The sequence below is a fragment of the Micropterus dolomieu genome, linkage group LG11, assembly GCF_021292245.1.
Source record: "Micropterus dolomieu isolate WLL.071019.BEF.003 ecotype Adirondacks linkage group LG11, ASM2129224v1, whole genome shotgun sequence".
In the NCBI taxonomy this organism is placed as follows: Eukaryota; Metazoa; Chordata; class Actinopteri; order Centrarchiformes; family Centrarchidae; genus Micropterus; species Micropterus dolomieu.
This window is the reverse complement of record NC_060160.1, coordinates 19,446,287-19,470,413: the sequence shown is the minus strand read 5'-3', so window position 1 is coordinate 19,470,413 and position 24,127 is coordinate 19,446,287. Positions and strand designations below refer to the sequence as shown.

The 24,127-nt window shown below is 41.8% G+C and overlaps 1 protein-coding gene and 1 long non-coding RNA gene across 3 annotated transcripts; one reads left to right on the top strand and one right to left on the bottom strand.

The window, feature by feature from the left end:
* The first annotated feature begins 10,463 nt into the window (after positions 1-10,463).
* LOC123979528 lies at positions 10,464-11,393 on the top strand. The gene is made up of 3 exons (XR_006827241.1): positions 10,464-10,530; positions 10,672-10,769; positions 10,885-11,393. It is a non-coding gene; the product is annotated as an uncharacterized LOC123979528 (long non-coding RNA).
* A 100-nt stretch (positions 11,394-11,493) lies between these two features.
* mycla (MYCL proto-oncogene, bHLH transcription factor a) lies at positions 11,494-23,739 on the bottom strand. Of its 2 annotated transcripts, none has more exons than XM_046063023.1 (3): positions 23,373-23,739; positions 13,554-14,170; positions 11,494-12,866 (listed from the first exon to the last, which is right to left on the bottom strand). In XM_046063023.1, exons 2-3 carry the CDS (start codon positions 14,097-14,099, stop codon positions 12,261-12,263), a joined length of 1,152 nt encoding a protein of 383 aa, XP_045918979.1. In that variant the 5' UTR covers positions 14,100-14,170; positions 23,373-23,739; the 3' UTR covers positions 11,494-12,260. The 2 variants fall into 2 exon arrangements, with proteins under 2 accessions (XP_045918979.1, XP_045918980.1); XM_046063024.1 differs by lacking the exon at positions 23,373-23,739 and adding an exon at positions 14,686-14,981 and having other exon boundaries at positions 11,494-12,865; positions 13,556-14,170.
* Between the last annotated feature and the right edge of the window lie 388 nt (positions 23,740-24,127).

The window sequence follows — 24,127 nt, the reverse complement described above, 5'->3', positions numbered from 1 at the left end:
GCAGTAATACCATCCAAACAATGAAGCCACACATAAATAATCCATCTACAAACATTTCTAAATTGAATTTATCACCATTTTTTTGATTGGTCAGTTAATTATATTTATGTATTTATTTATTTTTGTTTTTATTTAGCCTATTGTGATTCTATAGTATTGAGGGATGCAATAGATTGGTTAAGCATAACACATAGTTGTTTATATTCTTCACATAGCCACTATATTTTGATAATTAAATATGTATTAAATAGCCTATATATCTCTCTAATCTATTGTTAAATGCTTATGTGTCTGACTGTATACCTCAACCTTAAAAAAACAAATCATACCATAATGTAGGCATGTGATTCATTTACATTGTAACAATATTTCTTAACAAATAGGCAGCATATGAAATCCAGAGTAATCAATCAGAAAATGAGTACGTTTTATTAAGTTATTACACTGCTTCGTAATGCAGTCACACGTCTGACAGGCCACCGTGCGCCACACAGAACACTGGCCGACAAGTTGTGCAGATTGGCTTGATACTCATCAAGTAGGTTATTTGATTTCTCCCACTTTCGTCGTTGTCGGTGGACTACTTTTTGCCTCCGCTTTCGTTTCAGCCAACAATGGCAGCGAGTATTAGCCTACCTAATCAGGGGCAGAATAGGACAAATCTTTACAGAATGCGGGTGGGATGATATGCATGGGATGCTGCATTAAAGACAACTCGGAAATACGGGACAAACCGCGTTCCGTTTTGAGTCAATACGGGACGATTCCGTATTCCGTATTTTGGCAGCCCTATTTGCTTCCCCCTGTGCATCTAATGATTACTTCATCTTGCCTCTTCCCATATAGCCTAAAGCAGGATCTTTCCATGGATTCAATTACGGCGCAGCAGCCCCAGTTGCCAGGCAACAGCCAGGCAGTCATACTCCAAGATCTGATTGGCTGTGGCGACACCAGACTGCACAGCCTTCCAAATATGGCATCAATCAGAAACAGACCGGTGATGCAGGGAACAAAGAGGAAGGTCTAAGTTTCGCTTTGAAAAGCATTAATGCATCATAAATAATATTAGCTATGATTTAATCACAACAAACATTTTCCAGCTACAGATATTTTCTGGGAAGAAGATACTGAGCAGTCATCCATCCAAGGACTCGCTTAACAAAAGAGACACAGCCTAAATGGTGGATATAATCCATTACGGCCCCTTATCTTTACATAGGCTACATGTCAGCCTTACAAAAATGGCAAACACTTACAGTTGTGCTATTTGCAATTATGGCCATGTTACCGGCAGGATCATGTGTCTGGGGTGACCACACACTCTCTCCCAGGCTCTCCAGAGACCAGACGCAAAGAGCTTTTATTGACTGACTGAGTGCTACTGAAGGATTGTGTGTCTTTTATTGTCTGAAACCTGAGGACACTCAGGAATGTGTCCCAACAACATGCCCCAACGTGTATAAAACATGCAGGCCTATAAATGAGCACAGATCAAATCGGACTTTCAAGATATTTAATTTAATCATGATTAACACTTCCCAGTTGATTTGCTTCATTATTTAGAGTCTCTCACTAGTGTGGCGACATTGAAAGACAGTTGACAACACCAACTCAAGCAGACCAAACCAAATTATTAACAAGCAAAAAGAAAAATATATTGAATACCGGAAAGAAATGACCAAAACACAAAGTAAATTACAATGTTTTCTGACCCTAAAAAGAGAATTCACACTGGCAAATTACCTGAGCACAACAAAATGTCGTAAACTAAGAAAAATGTTGACAACATACAGACTGAATGAACACAGCCTGGCCATAGAAAAGGTTGCCACAGACAGAGCTGGCTACTACAAGAGGAGAGACTCTGCTCCCAGTGTGACACAGGACAGGTAGAGACAGAGCTGCACCTTCTAACCTCATGCCGTAATATAAAACGTTTAGAGAAAAACACTGAGAAGTTTTCAAATAATTATTATTTTCATTGTCTGTTATATTTTTTATAGTTATTAATGAACTGTATAAAATGAATTGTTCTCTTGTAATTTATTTGGAGCTTTGGCAATATTGTGGTTTTACATTCTTGCCAATAAAGCTAGATTGAATTGAATTGAAATTGAAAGGTAAATCCGTCATTTCTTGCATTTCATGCTCACAGCCACTAGAGCGTAGTAGAGGATAGGTCAGCCTCTCAGCCTTCTGGTGTGGTCCTGAATACTTCACAACTCCATTCATTCCTTGGGGCATTGTAGACAAAGAGGACATGAAAGAGAAACTCTGTGAGTGTGAGAGAGGAAGTTGATCTGAAAAATGGACTTTACTATTTAACGATTTATCTTCAAAGACTTTAACTTTGGCATAATAGCAATACTCTACAGACTTTTAGTGTCTGGTGTAATTAATTGTATTAGTGTCACCTAAAACCTGTGGTTTTATTAGAATAAACACGCAACTTTCCAGGTTAAGAATAGAATGACTAACATTCAGTTTGATTAAAGAAAGGCTGGTAAAAGGCTGCTTCACATAATGTGGACATTCTACATTTCATGTCTAAAAATAGCAAAGAAATCACATCAATAACATTATCTGTTTCGTGGGGGAAATAAAGACTTTACATTCTGCTTCATTTCTGGAACATCAATGATGGATTTACCCTTCATGTGGCAAAGCCCTTATCCCACAGTTGCGTCTGCCTTTTTGTCTCTGCTTGCTAGTCTCAAGCTCTGAGGGGGTTAACAGGACATGGAGACAGTTGGGCCGCACCCACTGAGCTGATTTGAATAACGCCGGCATTTGGCGCGAGGCTCAGAGGAGCCAGCCTTTCTTCATACCGGCTGTGACACCACTCCCCTACTCTCCCGCCCCGTGCACCCTGGAGTGGCGGGAAATGCTAAAGAGAAAAAGGCACAGAGATAGAGAGATGGGGACTGCACTGGCTGGTCAGCACACTGTACTTGCAGCCACTGGGTTGCTGTGGATGCAAAAAAATGTACCTCGGAAAAAGGAGAGAGAGGAATAAAAAGCAGTAGGCCTACACCCCCCCTCTCGGTTTTGGCGCAAGATGGATAGAGAGATAATGCTTTCTCAGTGGTAGACTGTGGGTGGAGACAAAAGCAGGCATGAGTGGAGTAGGCCAGAACAAAGAGGGTAACAGCCTGGACTACCCCCCTACCTCTTATCAGCCTATTGGATTTGGATTGGATTTCAGTCTAGAATCACCCACCTTCTTCAATCTAGTGTCATTAAGTGGGTGGCAGCTGACTAAGCACTAGTATCTATTTGCAAAATTCACCCATCAGAGAGCAAAAAAGAGCAAAGCAGCGGTTCCTCTCACTTCCTGCCTCCAATGGGTTCAACACAAAAACAGGAAGTCTGAGCTGCCTGTGTGTTTCCTAGGCCTTATAACAGAGCATCTCTCTCTCTCTCTCTCTCTCTCTCTCTCTCTCTCTCTCTCTCAATGCTTCACACACACAGGCCTATAGTGGGGAAGAGGAAAGCAGGGCACTGATTATTGCATAAGCTCCACAGTGGTGGTCAGTCAGGCCCTGACGACAACAGCAGTCACATTCAGACGCGGGCTGAAAAGAAGGAATTGTAACCATGCAGGACGAACAGAGGCATCTATAGACTATACATTCACCATCTGATAAGACTCAGTGCATGGGGGGGGGGCATGTATGTGTATGGATCTGCGTTTTAGCATTTAAATGTATATTGATGCAAATACATTCTCCATGTACACTCTCACACTGCAGTAATTGGTCAATAAATTGGCTTTTGATGTGCGCGTGTGTGTGGGGGAGGTGTAAGGGGGTTACTGATGGCCTGACCGAGGGGGAGACAAAGAACACAAGCACTAAGGTAGAAATCTAGAGGGGGGTTATAGTCTGGGTGGCGGTGGGGAAACTATTTGGTCTGCAGGGGGTTAAAGGGGACTGGGGGAGGGGTAAAGCCCCTCTCTGAGTAGCTTGGGGGGGCATAAGGAGGTGGGGGAGGGTGTTGATGGCACTCAATGGGGCTAAATTCAAAAGATGCAGCAAGTTTCCCAACTTTAACTGAAGCAACCTTACACCACAGATCCAGACAATGGAACATCTGCTGGCTGACAAAGCCGGCAGTTCGCTGTGAGAGCAGCAGCGGCTCTAATTTAAACTGCTACTCTGTAGATGAACCCCCCCAAACAGTGGCGACAGGTTTCAACATGTTATATTAAAAGAATAAAATGTGCTTTTTAAAAAGTTGATTCAATTCAAAAGCAGTTTAGGTACATGCCAAATTCTACATCAAAAGGTGCATTTACTAGAATCCCACTTTTGGAGTGTATGGGTTATCTGCGAGTGCAAACATCATATGCTGGTTTCAGAAACTTGGATAGCCCCACATACCAGTTTTGTGAAACTTAAAAATGCCAGCAAAGGGTCTCCAATAGTAACTGAGATACTGTGACAAATAAACATCTTATACAGATTACTACTCGCTTTCTGTATTATGGAGTATGTCTGTGAAGATTCTCATTCATCCAGGTCATAGTTATCCAAAGAAGGTTAAAGTCAAGGGAAACTGGACTTGGTTGAAGATACTAGAAGACGTTTCATCCCTCATCCAAAGGACTTCTTCAGTTCTGACTGACTGGTAGGGAAACTTATCTCTTTAACCTCACTGGGGTCGTTTGCCAGGATCGTCGATACCGCTGGTTGTTTAGTGTTCCTGGCTGTTGTAATGACAGTTGACGACCATCGTTGGCATCCTCACCTGAGGCCAATAGATTACATTTGTTGAGTTTCCTGGGAAGTGATGAAAGGACCGTATTGTAAGTTGTGGCGTAGACCCCCTCCTCTGCTCTTCTTTGGATATTATGGAGTAGTTAATGTTTGGCCATTTCGGAAGCAGTGCAGCAAGCTTTAAACACAACACTGACATAGCATCATGTTATTAAGTTAATTTAACAAATATGAAGCAGACATGGAGTAACATTATTATTCATTTAGGGTTGTGTTTGCGTCCAGCTGAAGAATGTAAGTCCAATATTTCATCTTCTTTCTTTTGCTCTGATTTTGGCCTCCACCAACTCCCGAGGAAGAGGCTCTTCAGCTGCTAAATACTCCAATGTGTTTTCCAATTTGTCACTAACTTTGTCTGTCCGGCATTTGGTGCTGGGCAGGTAGCGTACAGTGGGTTTATAGAGGTTTCTCTCACTCAAAACAGCTACCTGCTATGTCTGGAAACAATGCTGATGAAAATGGCGAGAGGGAACCAAAACAATGAGCTGGAAGATGCTAAAACAGGAAAACTGCAGTTGGGTGATTATCTTCTGTGGGTTCATCACTGAAAGCAACCCCTTTCACATTAGACTTAATCATCTGATCAGTTAATAAAAAAAATTCTTTAGAGCAGCTTTAAGCATAAGGTGGCAGCTCACTAAGCACTAATATCCATTTGCAAAAAAATAATGTATAATATGATAAAAATCACAGTAGGGGAGGGGTTCTGGTGAGGGGGTTGCCAAGATGAAGGTAGCATAGCAGTTGTCACTGCTGAGGCCCTTCCGCCCCACCTCTCCTCCTCCTGCTTATCCATTAACCAGCACCATGGTTACATCACCCCAGCTAATGCTCCCTCTTACATCTCCAGTGGCCAAAGACCCTATAGAAGGAGATTACTCATGTTTGTGTTATGGATGGCGTGGTGTGGGGACAGAGAGGACCCAAATGCAGAGCTCAGAGGGAAGGAGGTTTATTGAAGGATGAGGGGGTCGAGGGATGGAGTGGAGGGAGAGGTGGATGCCGGGGAGACACGGGCAACCGAGGAGACTGGGACCAGAGAGCCGGGGGGACAATGGGGCCGAGGAAGAGAGGAGGCTAGGGAGAACAGGGAGGACGCCGTGGGGGAAGCCCGGAGAGGAGAGGAGAGGAGAGGACCGGAGGGTGAGCCCAGCCGACAAAACAGAGGACTAGGGTGAGTGAACCTGGGAGGAAAGCAGACAAAGAGACAGGGTTAGTGACAGCAGCGACAAAGCATAGGGAAACTGAGAGAAATCAAAAACATGAGACTGAACGCAGAGGTGACACGGGGTATGGAGCAACAACGATCAAGCAAGAATGGTGTGGAGAACCGGGGTTGAAATACAGGCAGGGATGAGGCTGATTACTGGCAGGTGTGGCAGGCTGACGAGGTGGCTGATGAGGTGCAGGTGCAGGGCTCAGGAGCAGAGGGAGAGAGAGCACACACAGGGGAGAAAACACAGGGAGGCAGGCAGGGAACAGAAAACTAAGGAAAAAGCAGAATAACTGATAAAAAGGAGAAAAAAAAACAGGACTCTCACCATCAGCCGGGCTGCCACCACAACAGTTTGTTTCTTTAGAATCCAACACACTTTACATGGCTTTTTTTCTAGTCCTCCCATCATAATTGCCTGCTTTATTAACATCATCTCATGTACAGTGTTGGCCATGCATGTGTTTGTTTACACATTAACTGTTGGGCTGTCCATGCTCTTCATGATTGTGTCATAAGCCCAGGTCAGAGAGTGTACCACGAGTCACTGACAGCTCACACTGAGTTGTGGTTTGAAGACCTATTGATGGGTTCATAATAATCAGAGCTGTGGTGTGTCTGGGCCCAGATGGCAGCGGTGTTTACACTAACGGGATTAGGATTAGCACCAGATTAGACAGGCAAGTTGAAAGGCCTGCTACTATGACACGACATGGCCGCCTGATCCACGCTGGCCTTCCCAAATTTATGTCAGATACTACTAACCCACAGCAGCAGACAAGAAGGCTGTCGGCGGAGGAGGGCGAGGAAGGTGCTCGGGGTGAGGAACAACAACAACAAAAAACAACAAATGCCTTCAGGCTGCACAACAGGTGGTGCACAGGAACTCCTCACACCTCGTTTGTTTATTTGGTTTTAGGGCGGACCAATTTGTTGGACTGGCTGAGGTTTACAGCAAAACATTGGTTTGACACCAGTCAGCTGGGGCCAGATGTATCCAGAGAGGGAGAGAGAGGAACATAGACAGCATGTTCCAACTGAATCATCACTGTTATGTAACACTGGCCTTAGGATAGGGAGAGTGAGCAACAGAGAGAGAGAGAGAGAGCGATAGAAACTGAGCTCAGAAGATTGACCTAGATCAGCAAATGGTGGAGATAAGTACCTGAGAGGAGGGCAGGAGCCAGGAGACCGATCCTTAGGGGCACTTTCAGGGAAGAAGGGGTGCAGAGAGAAAGGTAGGGAAAAAGAAGACCGGAGGATAGACAGAGAGAAACTGAAAAACTAAAGGAATGTGATTTCTTGCATGCCAACATATTGGTTTTACAGTGGCAGGCTCACAGCCCCATTAGGATCAGATGGACACTAGCCGCTGCAGCCCAGGCTGAGTTCCAGTGACACAACTAGGCTGGAATGTGGGTCAGTAGGCAGAGAGATGATGGACTGCAACCAGGGAAAGTTTTCTGCAAGCATTTGTGTGTGTGTGCCTGCCCTCAAAAGCAGATGTGTGTATCTGCGTCTTTTCCCGCTTGTGCTTTCCCCATCTTCCCCGACCACTTGAAAAAATAGAATTAAGGGAAGGGTGTGTGTTGAATGTTGAGTAAGAAATGGATGACAGTGAGACAACTTCTCCTCTCTCCAGCTGACTACAATTCCCTCTGAGCATGTCACAAAGGCCCTTGGCACAACCTGAACTGAGCCTTGGACATTATTCAGTACCACAACAGCTCATTCTCACACAGGAGATCACAAGGTTATTCTAAGATAAACCTATTTCTCTTCTGCCTACATTAAATGTCCTAAATTCAGTCAGAGATAAGCAGCCAGTTCAACCATGCTCTTAGAATCACAAACCAGTGCAGTGTGTGTTTATGGTCCGTTTCCTCCACCGCCCCACTGTGTAAACATGCAATGTATACACTCCATACAAACCAGGCCAGTCAGAACACAACCAGTTAACATGGTGGAAACATTGCTCAATGTGTATGTGTGTGTTTTTTTGCAGCGGTAAGAGATTCATCACAGCGCAGCTAGGGGATCTTAACAGTTACGAAAGTTTGTCCTCCCACTTTCCAGGAATGCAGACCTTCAGATGTTGCTCAATTAAAAACATTGCTACGGTAAGCTGCAGTTTTCACACTCACTTTTCAAACAGATTCACAGTTGCATGACCTGGATGGTGGTTTACAAACAATAAATGCCAAAGTGACAAGTATAACTGGTCGTGCTTCTTGCTAGGGAGACTTGCCAAAGATAAGACATCTCACCTGCTTTTGTGTTTTTCCGCCAATGTTTACAGGCCGCGCCATTGTTCTGAAGTGATGCAGTTGTGTGTCAAAGGTAACACGAGCAAAAGAGATATTCAATACGCGCTCTTTGCCTATAGGAATATTAACAGTGTGAAATGTGTGATTACTTCCCTTGGAACATTTCTCTCTTCTCTCACCCAGTCTGTTAAGCACAATTTCAATCATGAAATTAGCCTATGAATCATGCAAGCCAACTATTCAATCGAAGGATTTCTCAGGCAGCAATGCGTACTAATGCTGCATGGTTATTGCATCTAGTTAAGAGTTAGCTATAAGGTCTTAATTCAACCAGGTAACTGTACTGTAAATGCCATGTCACATTCCCTGGTGACACGGTGAAGAAATGTATATGCTCAAAAAGAAAAGGAAAGTTGAATGAATGAATGAGATTGTTTGTTACACAAGGAGGATGTATAAATCAGACAGAGGGTGCTCTCCATCCAGCCAAATCATCAATTCTCCACAGTCCCGCCCTAAAAGCACACATCACAAACTTCTATCTGGCCACCAGTAAAGCTGTCACATGCTGTCTTATACCTTGGGAATATGTAGATGTCTGTGACACAGCCACGCACAGATCTCTTCTTACATGCACCGGAGATTTAATAAAGGGGAGGCAACAGGTTGCAGCTGTTTGGGCCTAAAAGGCTTATTTTATTGCGGAAAATAAATGTAGCCCAGAGATGGGAGAGAATAAAACACATATGCTCTAAGAGGAGACAGCCACGGTATGAACATGTGTCTGAAAGTGATTACACGTGCTGAAGTTTCTCAGTGTGGGCGTAGCATGAACTTGAGAGCAGAAAATCTTGTCTGGCAAGTTAACCGTCAGAGCTTCCCACAGGAAAAAGAGATCCTCTTACCTCATCATTTCCTTCAGGAAAAACTTTGTGTTTTTAAACAAAGAAGCGCCATGACCACTGAGTTTATATTGTCAACACTAGCACAACAGCAGCTGCTGCTGAGAACCTCACATCACTTTAGGTTACCTTGAGTGGCAACTGAACAATTACAGTGTGATTTGTGACAAGTCTACCACAATTTATCTTTTTATTTCAAACTCACTGGGCGAACTCAGATGTGCATTTGGAGCCTTGAAAACATGCCTGTTTATTTTAGTTTCTCCAAACACCAGCAAATATTTTCATGTGCATCCCCACAAACACACTGTGGAGTGAACACTTTGCATGGTTGGATAGTTGCATTATCCTGAAATGAACCAGTAATTATGCAAACAATACAAGAAAGTCTTTGAACCTTGACTATGTTATTTAGTTAATTATTGATTTCCTTGTGCTGCATCACTACAGATGAATTTCAAGGTCTGAAAGTGACAGGAAACAAGTTTCTCCTCTCTGGTCCAAGACCTGATATCTGATTTTGGTTTCACTTCCTGATATAGTATAAAGTACAAACAGCCCAGCAGTTACTGATGTCAATCTAAGGTGTCATTGCTGTTTACTTTAGAAGTTCACTTGTGTTACATGATTCTTTGGTTAACTTCTTCTGAGATTACTAATGAAATGCGAGGAAATATTGTGTGCAGATTGGGTGATTTAACTCCCTCAAGAGAGCCTCCTGAGACAAAATGCTGATTTTGTAAAGAAAATGTTCCAATGTTCTAGAAAATAGTGCCGGGCTGAAAATGGGGCTCAGAGAGTGAACACACGCAGGTGAAACTACAACCAATCTGAGCCATGACAAAGGCCATTGAGGTGTGAGACGGTTGGAGTTCAGGGTGTGCCTGGCTCGTCTGTCAGGCTGTGTTTGTACGAAACGGTTGCTGTCAGTTTTAAAAAATTAATGGTTCTCAAACCGGAGTCATCTAGGCTTGCAGGGACTTGTCGGTGAGGTCATCGATAGGGAAGCAGCATCACACAGTGAAATAAGTTATTACATGTTAGCCATTAGCCTTATGCTGAATGAATTCCCTAAAGGGAGCAGGTAGGAGCTTCTTGCCCTGTTCAAATTCTGAACTAATATTTCCTCATGAACGTTGGCTAGGATCAAAATGTTGCCTTTTTTTTTTTGTCCAACACATTTTTGGTAACTTTAACCCAGTTTGAGGATACTCTTCAGTATTTAGTTCGTTAATTATAACCCCTCCCCCCCCCTGCTAAATGTAGGACAGGATGTGCACACAAATCCCTTCTTGCAAATTCTGAACAAAGTAAAGGTAACCACGGCACCACAAGGTTATAAATCCTACTGGGACTCTGGGACAGGAAAAGTAAGTTATTTTTCTCAGGTAACCTGAAAGTATCAGGTTACAGTTGATCCCATGCTTCTGCCGATAAACTCTTAATCTATTAAAAAATAACAACTAAATGACATGTATCTGTACTGGAGCCATTTGCTCTACTCTTATTAGACAAGTAGCTCTCTGGGGGACAGCAGCTGCATGGAATGAGTCTGAGTGGCACGCAACACCCACCAATTACATGGACCACTAGAGTAACAAAGAGAGATGTAAGTAAGTAAGACATGCCACATAGCAAATACAAGCCTCATGAAAGGGGACAAGAGGGTAGTGTCATCCAATAATGTAGAAGTCATTGAGTGATATTCATTTTTCCATTTACAGGCACTTACATTAACAGCGCTACTCTCCACCTGCATGCCTGTGTGAATAGCAGCACAGCATGCAAGTAGCAGTTCACACAACTCCTGTAACCTTGTTCAGAGCACATCAGGTGCCCAGCATGCAGCAGCCACTGCAGAGGGGAGGATCCACAGCAGTATCACACACACTCTTCAAGGGCAAGCCTCAAGGACACGCACCATCTAACCTTCTGTAGACCAGCAACTGGTGCACAAGTCGCACTCATTTACACACGGCAGGTACCGCAAAGTGACACCGAGGAGGGCAATCAAGCAGTTGGATCAATTTTATGATCTGCCCTCATTTACAGCTGATTGGTGTGTGATAGTAGGTCATGTTTCTGGAGAGGCACTACCACAGCAGTGTGTGGTGGATCGTGACCACACTTTTGTTGCGAGGCAAGATGTATGATGATGTCTGTATTATTTGTTACTCCCACTTCAAACATTTAGATGCTGCGATTGCAATTGAGATGAAAACAAATAAAGTTTGATGGCAAGGTCTATAAATTTGTTTTATAGAGGAATAGAGTAACGTGTGCTGTTAGCAGGGTATGGTGTAATCTTTGAATAAAATTACAAAGACTTAAGATTTATATGCAAATGTGGTATAAAAATTTAATGTTGCTTTTGATGTTACCATGCTTTACAAATCAACCAAAATCAGGATAGCATTGAAATCACAAAGTGACATGTGAATATAAAGTACAGTACAGTGCTATTTTTTTCCCCTCTTTCTGCTGATTTTTCATATTTTCTTAACAAAATAGGAGTTCCTCGATGCCTGGTGGCATGTCATAGAAGGAGCAGAGCCCATTGACTCTTGCTTTTGTCTCCTTCATCAGGAGTGATAAGCTATTATTTACAGAACAATCTGTACATCAAACAATCAAAACAAACCAGGAAGTGACTCATTCTCACTCATATGTAAAGGAAAAGCATTCACACGTGTGTGCAATGATGAAATGAAGACCAATTTCCACACCTGAAGGCTACAAATATCCACTATCACACTGGTAAACTATTAAAAGTTTTTCCCATCACAGCATACCAGGAATTATCTTGGTCATAGCTAGAAAAATTAATTACATTACCCCTGTTCTCAACTAAAAACACTGTGCAAAGAAAGAAAAAATAAAACAGCACACCATCTGCTCCTCCCCGTATCAGGTTCACTGGTAAGCACAGTCAATGCATAGGAATCACACAGCAATATCGTATTCCAGATAAAATACAGTTATTTACATGGAGCGTGTTATATAAAAACTGTAGCTTTTCAAAAAGTGACAGGTAACTTGAGAGGAAAAGTTCCAGACTGTGAATGAGGCAGGTTATTTCAAAAGCACACTTCTTTGTGTCTCATGAGTGCTTCAGTTCAGATAATCGGCGTAGAAGTTGCTGTTGTCGGGTTCGAAGGCGTTTCTTCTCCTGGAGCTGCCGTTTCTCCTTGGTGTGCAGCTCCATGAGGTACTCTGTAGCATGGGTCAGGATGGCCACCTTTGGGGTCTTGGCTGACTCCAGGCCGGGGATCTCATCCCGCAGGGCGAGGAAGCGGGACCGGAGATCATTCCTCCTCTTTCTCTCAAGGAAGTTGTGGTTCCGCCTGCGGTCTGTGTCCTCTGTGTCCGAGGTTTGGGGAGACTCCGAGGAGGTGGGCTGGGGGACACGGGCCGAACAGCCGGGCTGCTGACTGGATGCTGTACAGGTGCGCTTGCTTTGAGGCTCTTCCTCATACTCCTCCTCGTAATCTTCCTCCTCCTCCTCGTCATCGTCATCAGGTTCTGGCTCGCTGTCTGGGGAGCGGGCAGCATAGTTGTGCTGCTGCCGGTGGACAGACATGTGGAAGCGTTTGGGGCAGGGGTCGGCCCGCACCGTGATGGTCACTGGTTTTCTGACATTCACCAGCCGCACCCGGTTCTGCTTACTCTCCACAGTGACCACGTCGATCTCTTCTTCATCATCATCTGTGATCACATAGGGAAACAACTCATCAATACTCACAGAAAACGGTTTTGCATGTGTTTCAATGCCATCCTTTACTAAAAACTTCACAAGCTTCACACCCCTGCATGCTAAAATTTACACAGCCAGACATGCAAATCACTACTCCATCTGAAGAGGGCAGAGAAGGAGTTGAGGTGTTAGCAGCAGTGGTCATCAAGTGGCCAAATGCTTGCAGGAATTCAGGCTTTTGTCATTGAGGCTGAGCATTCATCAACCATTTAAATTGGGAGATCTGCTGACAGGGGGCACGCCCTAATTTGCGAAGTGTTAAAGAATTACTCTCACGGTCTGGCCCTGTGTGTGTAGTAGTGATAAATCATCAGGGCTCGGTCACCCCGCCCCTCTGCCGCACTCTGATTGTAATGCAGAGCCAGTGGCAGATATCGAAAGAGGAGGAAATTCAAGTAAAAGTGATGGGGGCGCGGTTTTTAAAAGATTGCATGCGTGTCTTGAGCAAGCATGTGGCGCACTGTCAAGAGAGGGTAGAAATCCAGCTTCAAAATGTGACTATGTTGTACTTGATAACCTCTCTGCGCCACAGACCAACAGTTATGCAACTCCCAGCTTTCCAAATTACGCATTGGTAGAGGGCAATATAATCCTGAGGCAGGGGCAGGGAGGGGCAATTTAGAGCATGACTGCTTCCTTACCGGAGGAATCAGAGCGAGACTCGGAGCCAGAAGACGCCGGCCTCCTGCAGCTGCTTGACGGGATGGTGAGAACAGCCGCGGGGTCGACGCAGTCTGTCGCCGAGGCGGCGAGCGGGCCACCGGGAGAGACGCATTGCGCTTTGCTGGGTCTCATGGCGATCTGGGCCACCGGGGGAACACCGGTCTGTGCCGAAGCTGACACTCTCCCGTTGACCTTCTCCAGCTGCTTGCTGGCAGAGAAACTACTCCACATGCAGTCCTGGATGATGATGGAGCTGAGGTTACCGAACAGCTCCTCCGTGTCGGGGATGAACTGCCCCTCGTACTCCTCGTCCTGACCAAGGACTTTGGACAGCCAGCTGAGCTTGTCTCCCGGTGAGAGTTGCAGAGCACCAGTGCTTAGAGTCCGGGTGGGAGACATGGGAGGGGTGGGCAGCAGCTCGAACTTTTTCCATATGTCCTCGCTCGGTGCGGTCGACTTGTAGAAATCCTCTTCTGTGTCAAAATCGTTGAAAAAATAGTGCTGGTAACAGTCGAACTCCATGTTTCCAGATAATAAAATCCAAGTTTATTCCAAGAAGTGATCAAATGACTCTGAAGAACGTCCTGCAAAACCTGAAGGGGAAATATCACAGTGATTAGCAGTGATCTTTCGGAAGTAGGTCCCATGATGTATGATCACATTTCTACTATCCAGCTAATGGGCTATTAGGATATCACATCCCCCTAACAGCCTGCTTTCTCCAAATGGGACCACATTAATAATTGATTGAATCTTGCGGATGCCCTCTTTGCAGTGATGGACTCAAACTGTCCAGACACACAAGGTTATGACATAATCTAGGTAGGCTATATTTAGGCGTCACGTAGACAAATTTTTAAGTGAACAGAGAGAACCTCAGATAACATACTTTGTTTTACAGGACTATTCTGCGTCGGCTAACAAGTCAGCCTGTGAGGCTGCATTTCCTGAAATGTAGGGAGCGCTTTGTTCCACAGAGAGACAGAGGAGTCATGTGAGCCGGCGAGGAGGAAAAGTGCTTCACCGTCACAGAGCAGTCTTACAGACCAAGATGCATTTCCTCATTTGAAACTTCCACAGGCACACAGACTAGGATAAAACTACTCACCGGCTTTCCGCTAAATCCCACAGCGAAATTGAGGGCACTGAAATCCCTCGGCAGCCAAAGAGCAGAGTGTCCAACGGCGCACGGAGATCAAGCGGATAAAAGCTGTTCGAGTTCAATACTCTTTGAGTTGTTGCTGTAGGCCTATACAGAAAGATGCGGCGTATCGACGCTGTTTCTACTTTTTTCAAGTATTTTTTTTTTTAAAGCAACAAAAAGCCGGGGCGCGAACAACAGGAACAAGGTCCGCCCCACAATGTGTAGCCTAGAAGCCACACAGTGCGTTTTTCGCGCCAGTGAGATATCCTGTTATAAGGCGATAAAATAGTGCAGGGAGGAGCCTCAGAAATATCTGCAGCGGTAGATCCGGGTAAGCCCTCCATTTCCATGAGAGGCGGGGGAAGGCGCTCAGCCCCGCCCCGTCTACAGCACCAATTATGGTCACAATAACCAACATAGTTCATCATCAGTGGGCTATTTGTTGCTCTTAGAGAAGTAGAAGGAGACAAATATGTTTTTTGATACTATAAGTTCCTTTCAGCTGACAGATGTTTTATTTAGACCCAAGTACATTACTTGCCTCTCTTAGCCTACTTAACCATTCGCTGCTTTAAAGGCTACTCTGCTGCATATAAGAGTAAAATATTATATTTCTCACTGCACATTTCATTGCTGTAGTTGCAAACTGCTTTGTATATTAAGCTTCTGCATACAAGGATCATCTTAATGTAAACTTAAATATATAAATATGAAGCATATTCACTGATGAAACTATTCTGCGGTATATAAAGTAGTTAAATTTACCTTCACTTTTTTTCAGCAATTCAGCAACCCAATTCCTGACATTTTTCAGATCATATTTTAAATGCAGGACTTTTTACTTGTAATAGAGTATTTTTACATTGTTGTGTTGTTGCTTTTACTTTTACCACAGTGTCCCAGAATAATGATACTTTACATAGCACAAAGTAAGTATTTAATTATATCAGCATAATGCATTTGAGATAGTCCGCAAGGTAGTTTGACACAGTGGTCACATCCAGTCCGATGTCTTCATCCCTGTCTCTTCATTGAGACGCTGTGATTAGTCAACCTTGACGCCAAACATCAGTTTGAAGAGGATCCTCTTTTCCTTAATAATATTAAAATCTGCAGATCTCAGAAGTCTAAAATACTTCAGTGACAATAGAAATAAGTTGTTAGAAAATAACTGCCTATTTTGCACTTTATCTTAATCCAGCTAATTTTGAATCTGTCTATTATTACTGATAACCAGCTGCAGGCACATCAGTTGGAAAGGAAGACAAAGCAGCTGTAGAGCAGGGTCGTGAAGTAGTATAGGTGTGAAAAGTAGTTGATTTCCAGTATCAAGTCTTCTAATTTGTATTACAAAATGTTGGAATTCAATGCAGATGGTCCTTCATTTCCATACTCTTGGCACAGACAAAGCATATCCGGTTAAAAGGTGTATTATATTCCAAGCTACAAAACATTTCCACAGTGAAGGGTGGAGTGCATCTTTGAATGACCTGCATTTTAACACAAAAGAGCACAAAGAATACACACACAGTCAAGATTCAGCTGCTGAAAGGTTTGCAGATACTGGTGAAGTGAGTGATCTTCTTTACAGTGAGACAACTCTTCAAGTTAATGTCTTTCACAAACACAACTACAATTGTTCTTAAATATCTTGTTTACAGGCCACAATAGCAGCTGTGCCAGAGAAGGATAAAGAGCACCCCCATGTGCACTCAGTGACGTGAAACCATTTTAACGCTAAACATGATATCACCATATTGTGCAAAGCAATGATTAAGTAGACACATTATTTCTCTGGTGTGAGCAAATTTTTAAAGCTCACTGGCAAGCAAAAGGTCAGAGTTTACCAACGTCTCATGACCAGACAACGCCAGGTCAAAATCACACACACCGCCCATGGCCTCATCCTCCTCCTGCCTGACATATTGATCTTCTCCTTAATTAAGCGTCTCAGTGGACAAGACAAAAAACTCCAATTTTTCTGGTCCTATTCAGGCTAAGGTGATGACACTGATTATTAGTGATGGACATCTGTCGTCAACGACCAGCCCGAGGTCAAACACATGTACCCTCCTCAAGTGTGGTACATGGTAAAGTGAAGTACTGAAGGCACTATCAATCAATATCGTACATGACACAGGGAAGAGAGTTGATTCACAAATCTGGTGGTTTATAAGGACTTTAGCTTTTAGACATAGAATGTCTTGATATCCTGGCCAAGGCCAAAAAGCTATAAAAAATATAAAGTGCGCAGGGGAATCAAACCTCCAATTCAGATGTACTTTGAATCAATTCCCCACCAATCATGTTGCATGAGCAGGAGGAGCATTTAGAAGCTTACATCAGCAAAATTAGTTGTTGTCTCAACATTTTTTAGGACATCTTACTCACGTTGGCTTAAAATTTCAGACTTAAAGTTCATTCTTGACCTTCAAAGCAGCAGTTGACAAAACAACCTCAAACTAAAAGGTCCATACAGTAGCTGTTTAGAAGCTTTCGATCGTAATGCACCATCTCTCTCAGCAGGTTGAGTCTGCCCTTTTGCCACCAAATTTCAAAAACATAAACTTTCAATCTCAATTGAGTCACAAAGTGTACGACTTGGACTTGATTTAGGACTTACCCGTCTTGACTTAGGACTTGATTCCGAATTTCGTAGTCAAGACTAAAGACTTGCTTCTGAGATTCATAACAGTGATTTTGTCCCACCTATGGTCGGGTAAACCCACATTTTATTTAGAAAATCAATTTTCCACAGATGGTTACACATTTGTTTATCTGCTAACTTGTAACTCTACAATTATGAAGTGAATGCAAAAGTATTATATGCAGAGTTCACTTCTAACTGTTTGACTTTTAAATTCGGTTAGTTTTGTAAATCTCATGCATCTTAACCAGACATTGTCTACACTCTTTTTGTAGCCCGTTATCTTATCCTCTTTATCTTGTTTGCATTTATTGTTTAATGTTGCCTTCTTGGTCAGCTATCTCTCCAAAAATACATTTTAGAATAGATCTCTGTGAGTCTTTCACCAGGCTAAATAAATGACCATGTATGCAAAACCTCATCTAAAATAAGTTTCAAAAAGAGAGATATTTTAGCCAACTTTTAGCGTTTACCAATGTGATTGTGGAGTTCTCTTGCACACATAGCAATGATCATAGCCTGTAGATCCTTAAACTTCACGTCCCATAATTACACAGTGGGCCAACCCTCAATCTGCTATGTTGGGAATATTTCATCCCTGCCAAAGAGAAGAAAGACAAAAACTTTGGTCCCATAAAATTCAGATGAGGCCATCCTCCTTTTCCTCTTCTCTCATCCTTCATTTAAACTTGCAGATCTTTTCCTCCACTGGGACATTGTTGGGGTAACAATGTTTAACACCAACAATAGCCAGCTCCCTTAGTCATCTCCCAGCTTAACTTCAAGTACCCACCATTGTCTTTTATTGTTATAGTAGCATATGTGTGAGGGTAAAAAGGGGGGCGCAGGGGGTTGGGATCCACCTCAGCAGAGTCCTCATGTAGTCTGCAACACCCACTCAGCGGCCTGAAAAATATCGGACACAATGCAGTGCAGGAATTTGGATAGTTTTTCGGGGACTGTGTGTGGAATTGTCCCCTTCAGCTATATAAGGGGACATCCTCCTTTTCCCCACGACCTCCATGACACAGGAACCCCCCTAACCCTCACCTCTGACCTTCTCCACCCATCTAAAAAATATGTGTAGCAGGTTAAAAAGTGGGACCAGTGAGCCCTCAGAGAAGCTCAGAGAAAGGCCATGCAGATGAGGAAGACAACATAAATAATTCACACAAGTGTTATTGCTCCCTGGGGATGTAGAACAACCCCCAAAATACCATGAGGGTGTGCTCAGCATGGTGCCAGCTTTACCTTTCAACATACCAAAGATCTATATCAGGCAATGCATGCATTATATCACTGTTTCTGTTGTTATCATCTTGTGCCTTTTCATTACCTCCTGAGTAAAGTGCTGCTGTACAGAAAATATTATTAGATATGGTTATAGTATAAGTTGCTCACCTGACGTTAGCATTAAATTATAAATGATTGTTGTTAATATTAAAATGGAAACTACACATCTGGGTTCATGATAAACAAAGGACATGCTCATGCCATAAATATAGGCTATTGGTTTATTACATCCGTGCAATGTTTGCTGATGATACAGTGAGGTGTACATCATATGACTGTACTGCAGCCCAAAGCAAACTGAGAGTATGTTAGGGGCATACTTTATACAGAGTGAGCACTTTATGTGAAGCAGTAACATAATTGTAACAGTTGAAGAGCCACATCCCTGAAGTGCAACCTTAGCCTCACTGCAGTATGGACTGAGTCAGGCTGCCACCTGGTGTTTGCTATGTGTGAATGACTGATTTAAGAGCTGATCCACACACTAACATATCACTGAGGAAGTGTTTGTAATTTTGACTTAAATAAAAGTAGAATTACACCAGTGTAAAATACTCCGTAACAAGTAAAAGTCTTAAAAAATAGGGAACAGCTCAGAGGTATTATCAGTACATTTGCATTTACTTATTTGTAAAATCCACTTCAAATACCCATAGTCAAAGTACTTATGCAGACTGCAACAATGGCCCCATCTTTATTATAATTTCTGATGTGTTAATATTATTGTAGCATTTTGATGTTGTAGCTGGACAGGCTAATTGTGCATACTTTATATGTACTGCTGTATAGTGCAATCTATAACAATGCAGTTTCTTAATGCGAATTCTTAATCAACTAAGTAACTAGAGTATTTATGCTGTGAAACACTTAAAATTAATTTTCAAGTGTAAAACATGTAAACACTACAAAGTACAGCATTTCCCTTTTAAATGAAGGGAAATAAAAGTATATAATAGAAAAATAGTAATAGTAAAATATAGTATTAGTAGTTATAGATTCTTGTATCCATTAAATCTGAGAGAACTGTTGAAATGGGCTCCACCAGCAGTTTGTTACCCTGTACCTTAAAACACTGCATTCAAGATCACCCGTCAGTATTGTGGCAACACTATCTAAGATGAAATTGAAAGGTCAACAAGGGAACAGACTAGTCAATGATCAAATGTAAACTCAATTCTGGACTCCAGTAAACTTGACTGACAGACTGTGCAGACTGTGTCACTTCTGTTTGTGTTTTAATTGTTTGGTTGTTTGTTTGCACTGAGACAGAGGACCTAGCCAACCCTCTGTTTACGGAGTTCAAGTTGCGTCCGCAGATAGAGTACGCCAACATGCAGGTCAAAGAGACTTAAATTTTAATTTGTCCCAGCTGCCTTTGGCCTTTTAATTATTCCAACTGATTCTAATTCATTGTAAGGTATTTTTATCATTTTATTTTAATTCATTTTAACTGTGTCCTTTTTTACCATAGTGTATTTTTTTGTGTGTGTCATATTTGTGTGGCTATGTATAAATTTGAATGCTTGTTGAATGGTTGTGTGACAACTGCTGACCGTACAACAACTTGCCCCTCAGGGATAATAAACATATACTTGATCCTTGATCTCTACAAACTGTGTAGAGGATTATTCTGGTGAAATAAAGTCAAACAAACTTGCAAGTCATCTAGCAGAGACTCTGCTAGATGATGAATAACTAGATAATAATGAAGATTTGTTGATTTGTTTTGATTTTTCTTTTTTTTGTTGTTGTTAACACTATAAATATGGAACAATCTGAGAGGGGACATCACTTTGGTTGGACTGCTCCCAACTCATATATGAACCTTGGGTGGGGAATCATTAGGCTAGTAGTATGAACAGTTCTGGGATAAAAACAAAAAACAAATGAATGGTATGTAGTAAACAAGCAGATTTCTTTTTAAATATTACTGCTTTTGTGGTGTAAATATTTTTTTGACCGTTTCAAACAACGAACACAGAGACTATAGGTTCTCCTCTTTCACTGCCAGTATCAGGGAATTGTGCTGAAGTACCAAGTTAAAAACTGATGTGAATCATACAGATTAGTAAGGTTTTTATCTAATCATCTGTTCCAATTACAGGTGGAGTCTCACACATTGCCTACAGAACAGAGTTCTTTGTAATGATACATTGATGTCCAGTAGATGGCACCATGATGAAATTTTAACCTGCAAGGTTACTAAAAGACTAAAAACACAGTTCACATTTCCTTCAGCCTCCAGTGGTGGAAACTGTGCAAAAAGTACATTTACTGTAAATAGGCATCTGTACTTACTGTATTTACATACAGTTTTATGCTTGAGTATTTCCATTTTATGATACTTAATAATAGGGATGCAGCTATTACTGGATTTCACTTTTAAACGTGCTTTAAAACGTCACGGTTACTTAATCTTAAAGGATCTGTTTCTGTTGCACAAAACGAAACTGCTGCAACTTGCACAAAACAAAAACAAAGTTAAATTCTGGCAGAGGACTCCTGTCTGTGTTGAGAAAATGTTGCCAGGTATAAAACACTAACATAACATCAGGAACTTATAAACTTTCAGGACTGTAGGCTACCAATTAACTGCATTTCAGTTATTAATAACACTGCATGAGAGATGTTCTCATTTTCACTAAAACATATGTATGGATGAAAGTTGATGACAACAATTCAGTTTAATATTATAAATATTAACTATCAACTTAAGTCATTACTAGTGTTGTGAAATTAATGAATGCATAATAATCGTGGAACCGTGATTATATCTCTGACAATAATTGTACCAACAAAATCTGCTTAATAATTATGCACTGTTTTTCATTTGTTAACTTTTACTTCACCTCATAAATCTGACAGCTACAGTTACTATACTTTGCAGATTAAGAGTTAACAAAGCATATAATTAATAGTATAATTAATAAAATATGGGCAGCCAGTTAGTAATGACAAAAGCTATCAATATCTGCTCCGAGCAGGATCCTTTGCCCCAGGCTACAGCCTTCCTCTGACAGAAGAGACTTGTTTTTCCTGTTTGGTTGAAAAGACTTTGGATTCCTGTTTAAGCCCCCAGCAACACAAAAATGTAACACCGCTCCTACTTCTGTTTCAGAGCACTGAAGACACACATTCAACATTTAGGTGCTAAGACAAACCAGCTGGAAAGTAGTTTCTGAACCTCATGAAATAGATACCATGTCATCATACGAAAATAGGTCTACTTGAAAATGAGTCCTGCAGATTGCCCTTGAAATTCAAATATATAAAAACTTCCCAACAGTATATAAAGTCACAGAAATTTGCTCCAAACACATGAGCTGAAATAGCCTCCATATAGCCTCCATTTTTCTGCACTTCAGCATGTGGATGTGTTTGTTTTGTTACTGTTTAAAGTGAGCTTGTGTAACTCCTTAGCTGGATGCCAATAACATGATAATGGTAAATACTAAAACATCGTGTGACAGTAGCACAAACAGAGAAGAAGTAGACTTAATAATGGCCATTGCATGGCAATATCTAAAGTTTGTAACATAAGTTAACATTAGCCACATCAGATAGGGTGAATTCAGGTATATTGGGACATCGGGTAATGTGGGACAGCATAAGAAAAAAGCATTTTACTTCTCCCCTGAAAAGTTTAAGTCAAAGTTATTGGTGCGAAGACCTTGCTGTGAATGCACATAACTAAAGTCTCATGAGTGGTGTGGTCTACATCAAACAGGAAGTGAATTGATATAAGGATAAAACATTTGCTGACTAATAAACTGTAGATTTAAATTATATACAAAACGTGTATGGTGTAAAAGTGTACCAAAATACAAATATATTGTTTTGAAATTATCTTATCATTTTCTATATTAGGACATTATCTTGCTGTCCAAAATTACCAAATTGTTTGTGATAACAGCATGTTTCAGGTATATTGGGACAATGTTAAAAGCCTATTAAAATGAAATGTATCACTAGTGTGGATTCATAAAACCAGATATACAGAGGGACCACACATGTATGTCAACACAGAACCACAGAGTTACCTACAGGCAACTTTTAAGAGCAAGATGCTATTGCTAATGATACTAATCCCCCACATTGTCTGTAGAAGGCCTTATCATTTGGTCAGTTTAGCCTATTCCAACAATCTTCTGACAATGGTAAACAATAAAGCAAATGTTTAGCATGTTTAATATAAAAATATAACTAAGATATATAGGTTTCTAAAAACACATACCAAATGCTTTATTTATTGCTTATGAAGTCAACTTTTTACGTGTAGCAGAAAGATTGTGTTATTTTGTCTTCTATGTAGGCCTATGGTCACTTTAATTTCATAAATCTCTTGTCAGTAAGTGAAAAAACCTAAATCTTAAAAATATCTGTGATTATCTGTGAATATGATAGGTTTGGTTTTGAGCAGACACAGACTTAATGATGAATGTGAAAAAGATATTTAATTAACAAAGTACACAAATCCTGTAGGCCTACTTGAGTAAAAGTACAGATACCATTGCTAAATATTACTCTATTAAAAGTAGAAGTCTACATTAAATACGACATTAGTCAAAGTTCAAACGGCAGACTGAAGAGGCATTGTGGAGTTGTGGTGGTGGTCTGAGGAGTTTAGCAGAGGAGATGAGGAACTGGCATGTAAACAGTGATCCAAAAAGTCCCCACAAGGTTTCTGGGCTGAAAACGTAGGTTACCTTACCACAAAGTAGTAGGCAAAAACAATCTGGCAATGAGAGGCAGGAAACCAGGAGCAGCCTGTTTGAGCAGCAGGAGAGTTGATGAGGTGATTAGGATCAGATGTGGAGGACAACCAGGTGCCAGAGGATAGACAGCTACGCCCAGTTGCAAATAATTCAATTCCGATTTTTTTTTTGTTTGACAGTCCACGTCATTGTTTATGTGGCTCATATAGGATTCCAGTGTGAACTGTTCGCGGCCTTATAGTGACCCGCATGCGCAAAAGTATAACAACGTCACACGCAGCATGCTGTTGTAGGCTACAGAAGTAAACAAGCAACAGAGGTTAGCTCTGGTTAGCTCACGGGAGACTCCTGTTTTTCCATTGTCTTCTCGTGGGTCACATTTCCCCCCGAATGATGACAAGTATTCACAACTTTCTGATCGTTTCATTCCGGTTTCTGGCGCATCTGCCCCACAACTCACTCCCTCTGTGTCCGCTGGGACAAATAGCATGCACATAACTCAGAAAAGAGCTCGCGGTCCGGTGGATTTCAAGAAAGGGAATTTGTGAGTAGATGACAGCAACGTAGAGAAGGAAGAGATCCACGTGTTTAATTATAGCTTTTTGGCTAAGTTCAGACTGCAGGTTAAAGTGACCCAAATCCGTTTTTTTTGCTCATATATGACTCAGATCTTATCTAACAGTGTGAACATTAAACTTCACGTTAGGGTCACTTTCATATGTGGTCCAAATCTGAGACCGGTGGGATCTTT

What these genes read in the sequence shown, in the direction of transcription:
- mycla (XM_046063023.1), bottom strand. Translation starts at nt 14,099, where the DNA reads ATGGAGTTCGACTGTTACCAGCACTATTTTTTCAACGATTTTGACACA. An exon ending in CTCGCTCTGATTCCTCCGGT is followed by an intron (nt 12,867 to 13,553) that starts AAGGAAGCAGTC and finishes TATGTGATCACA; the next exon opens with GATGATGATGAAGAAGAGAT.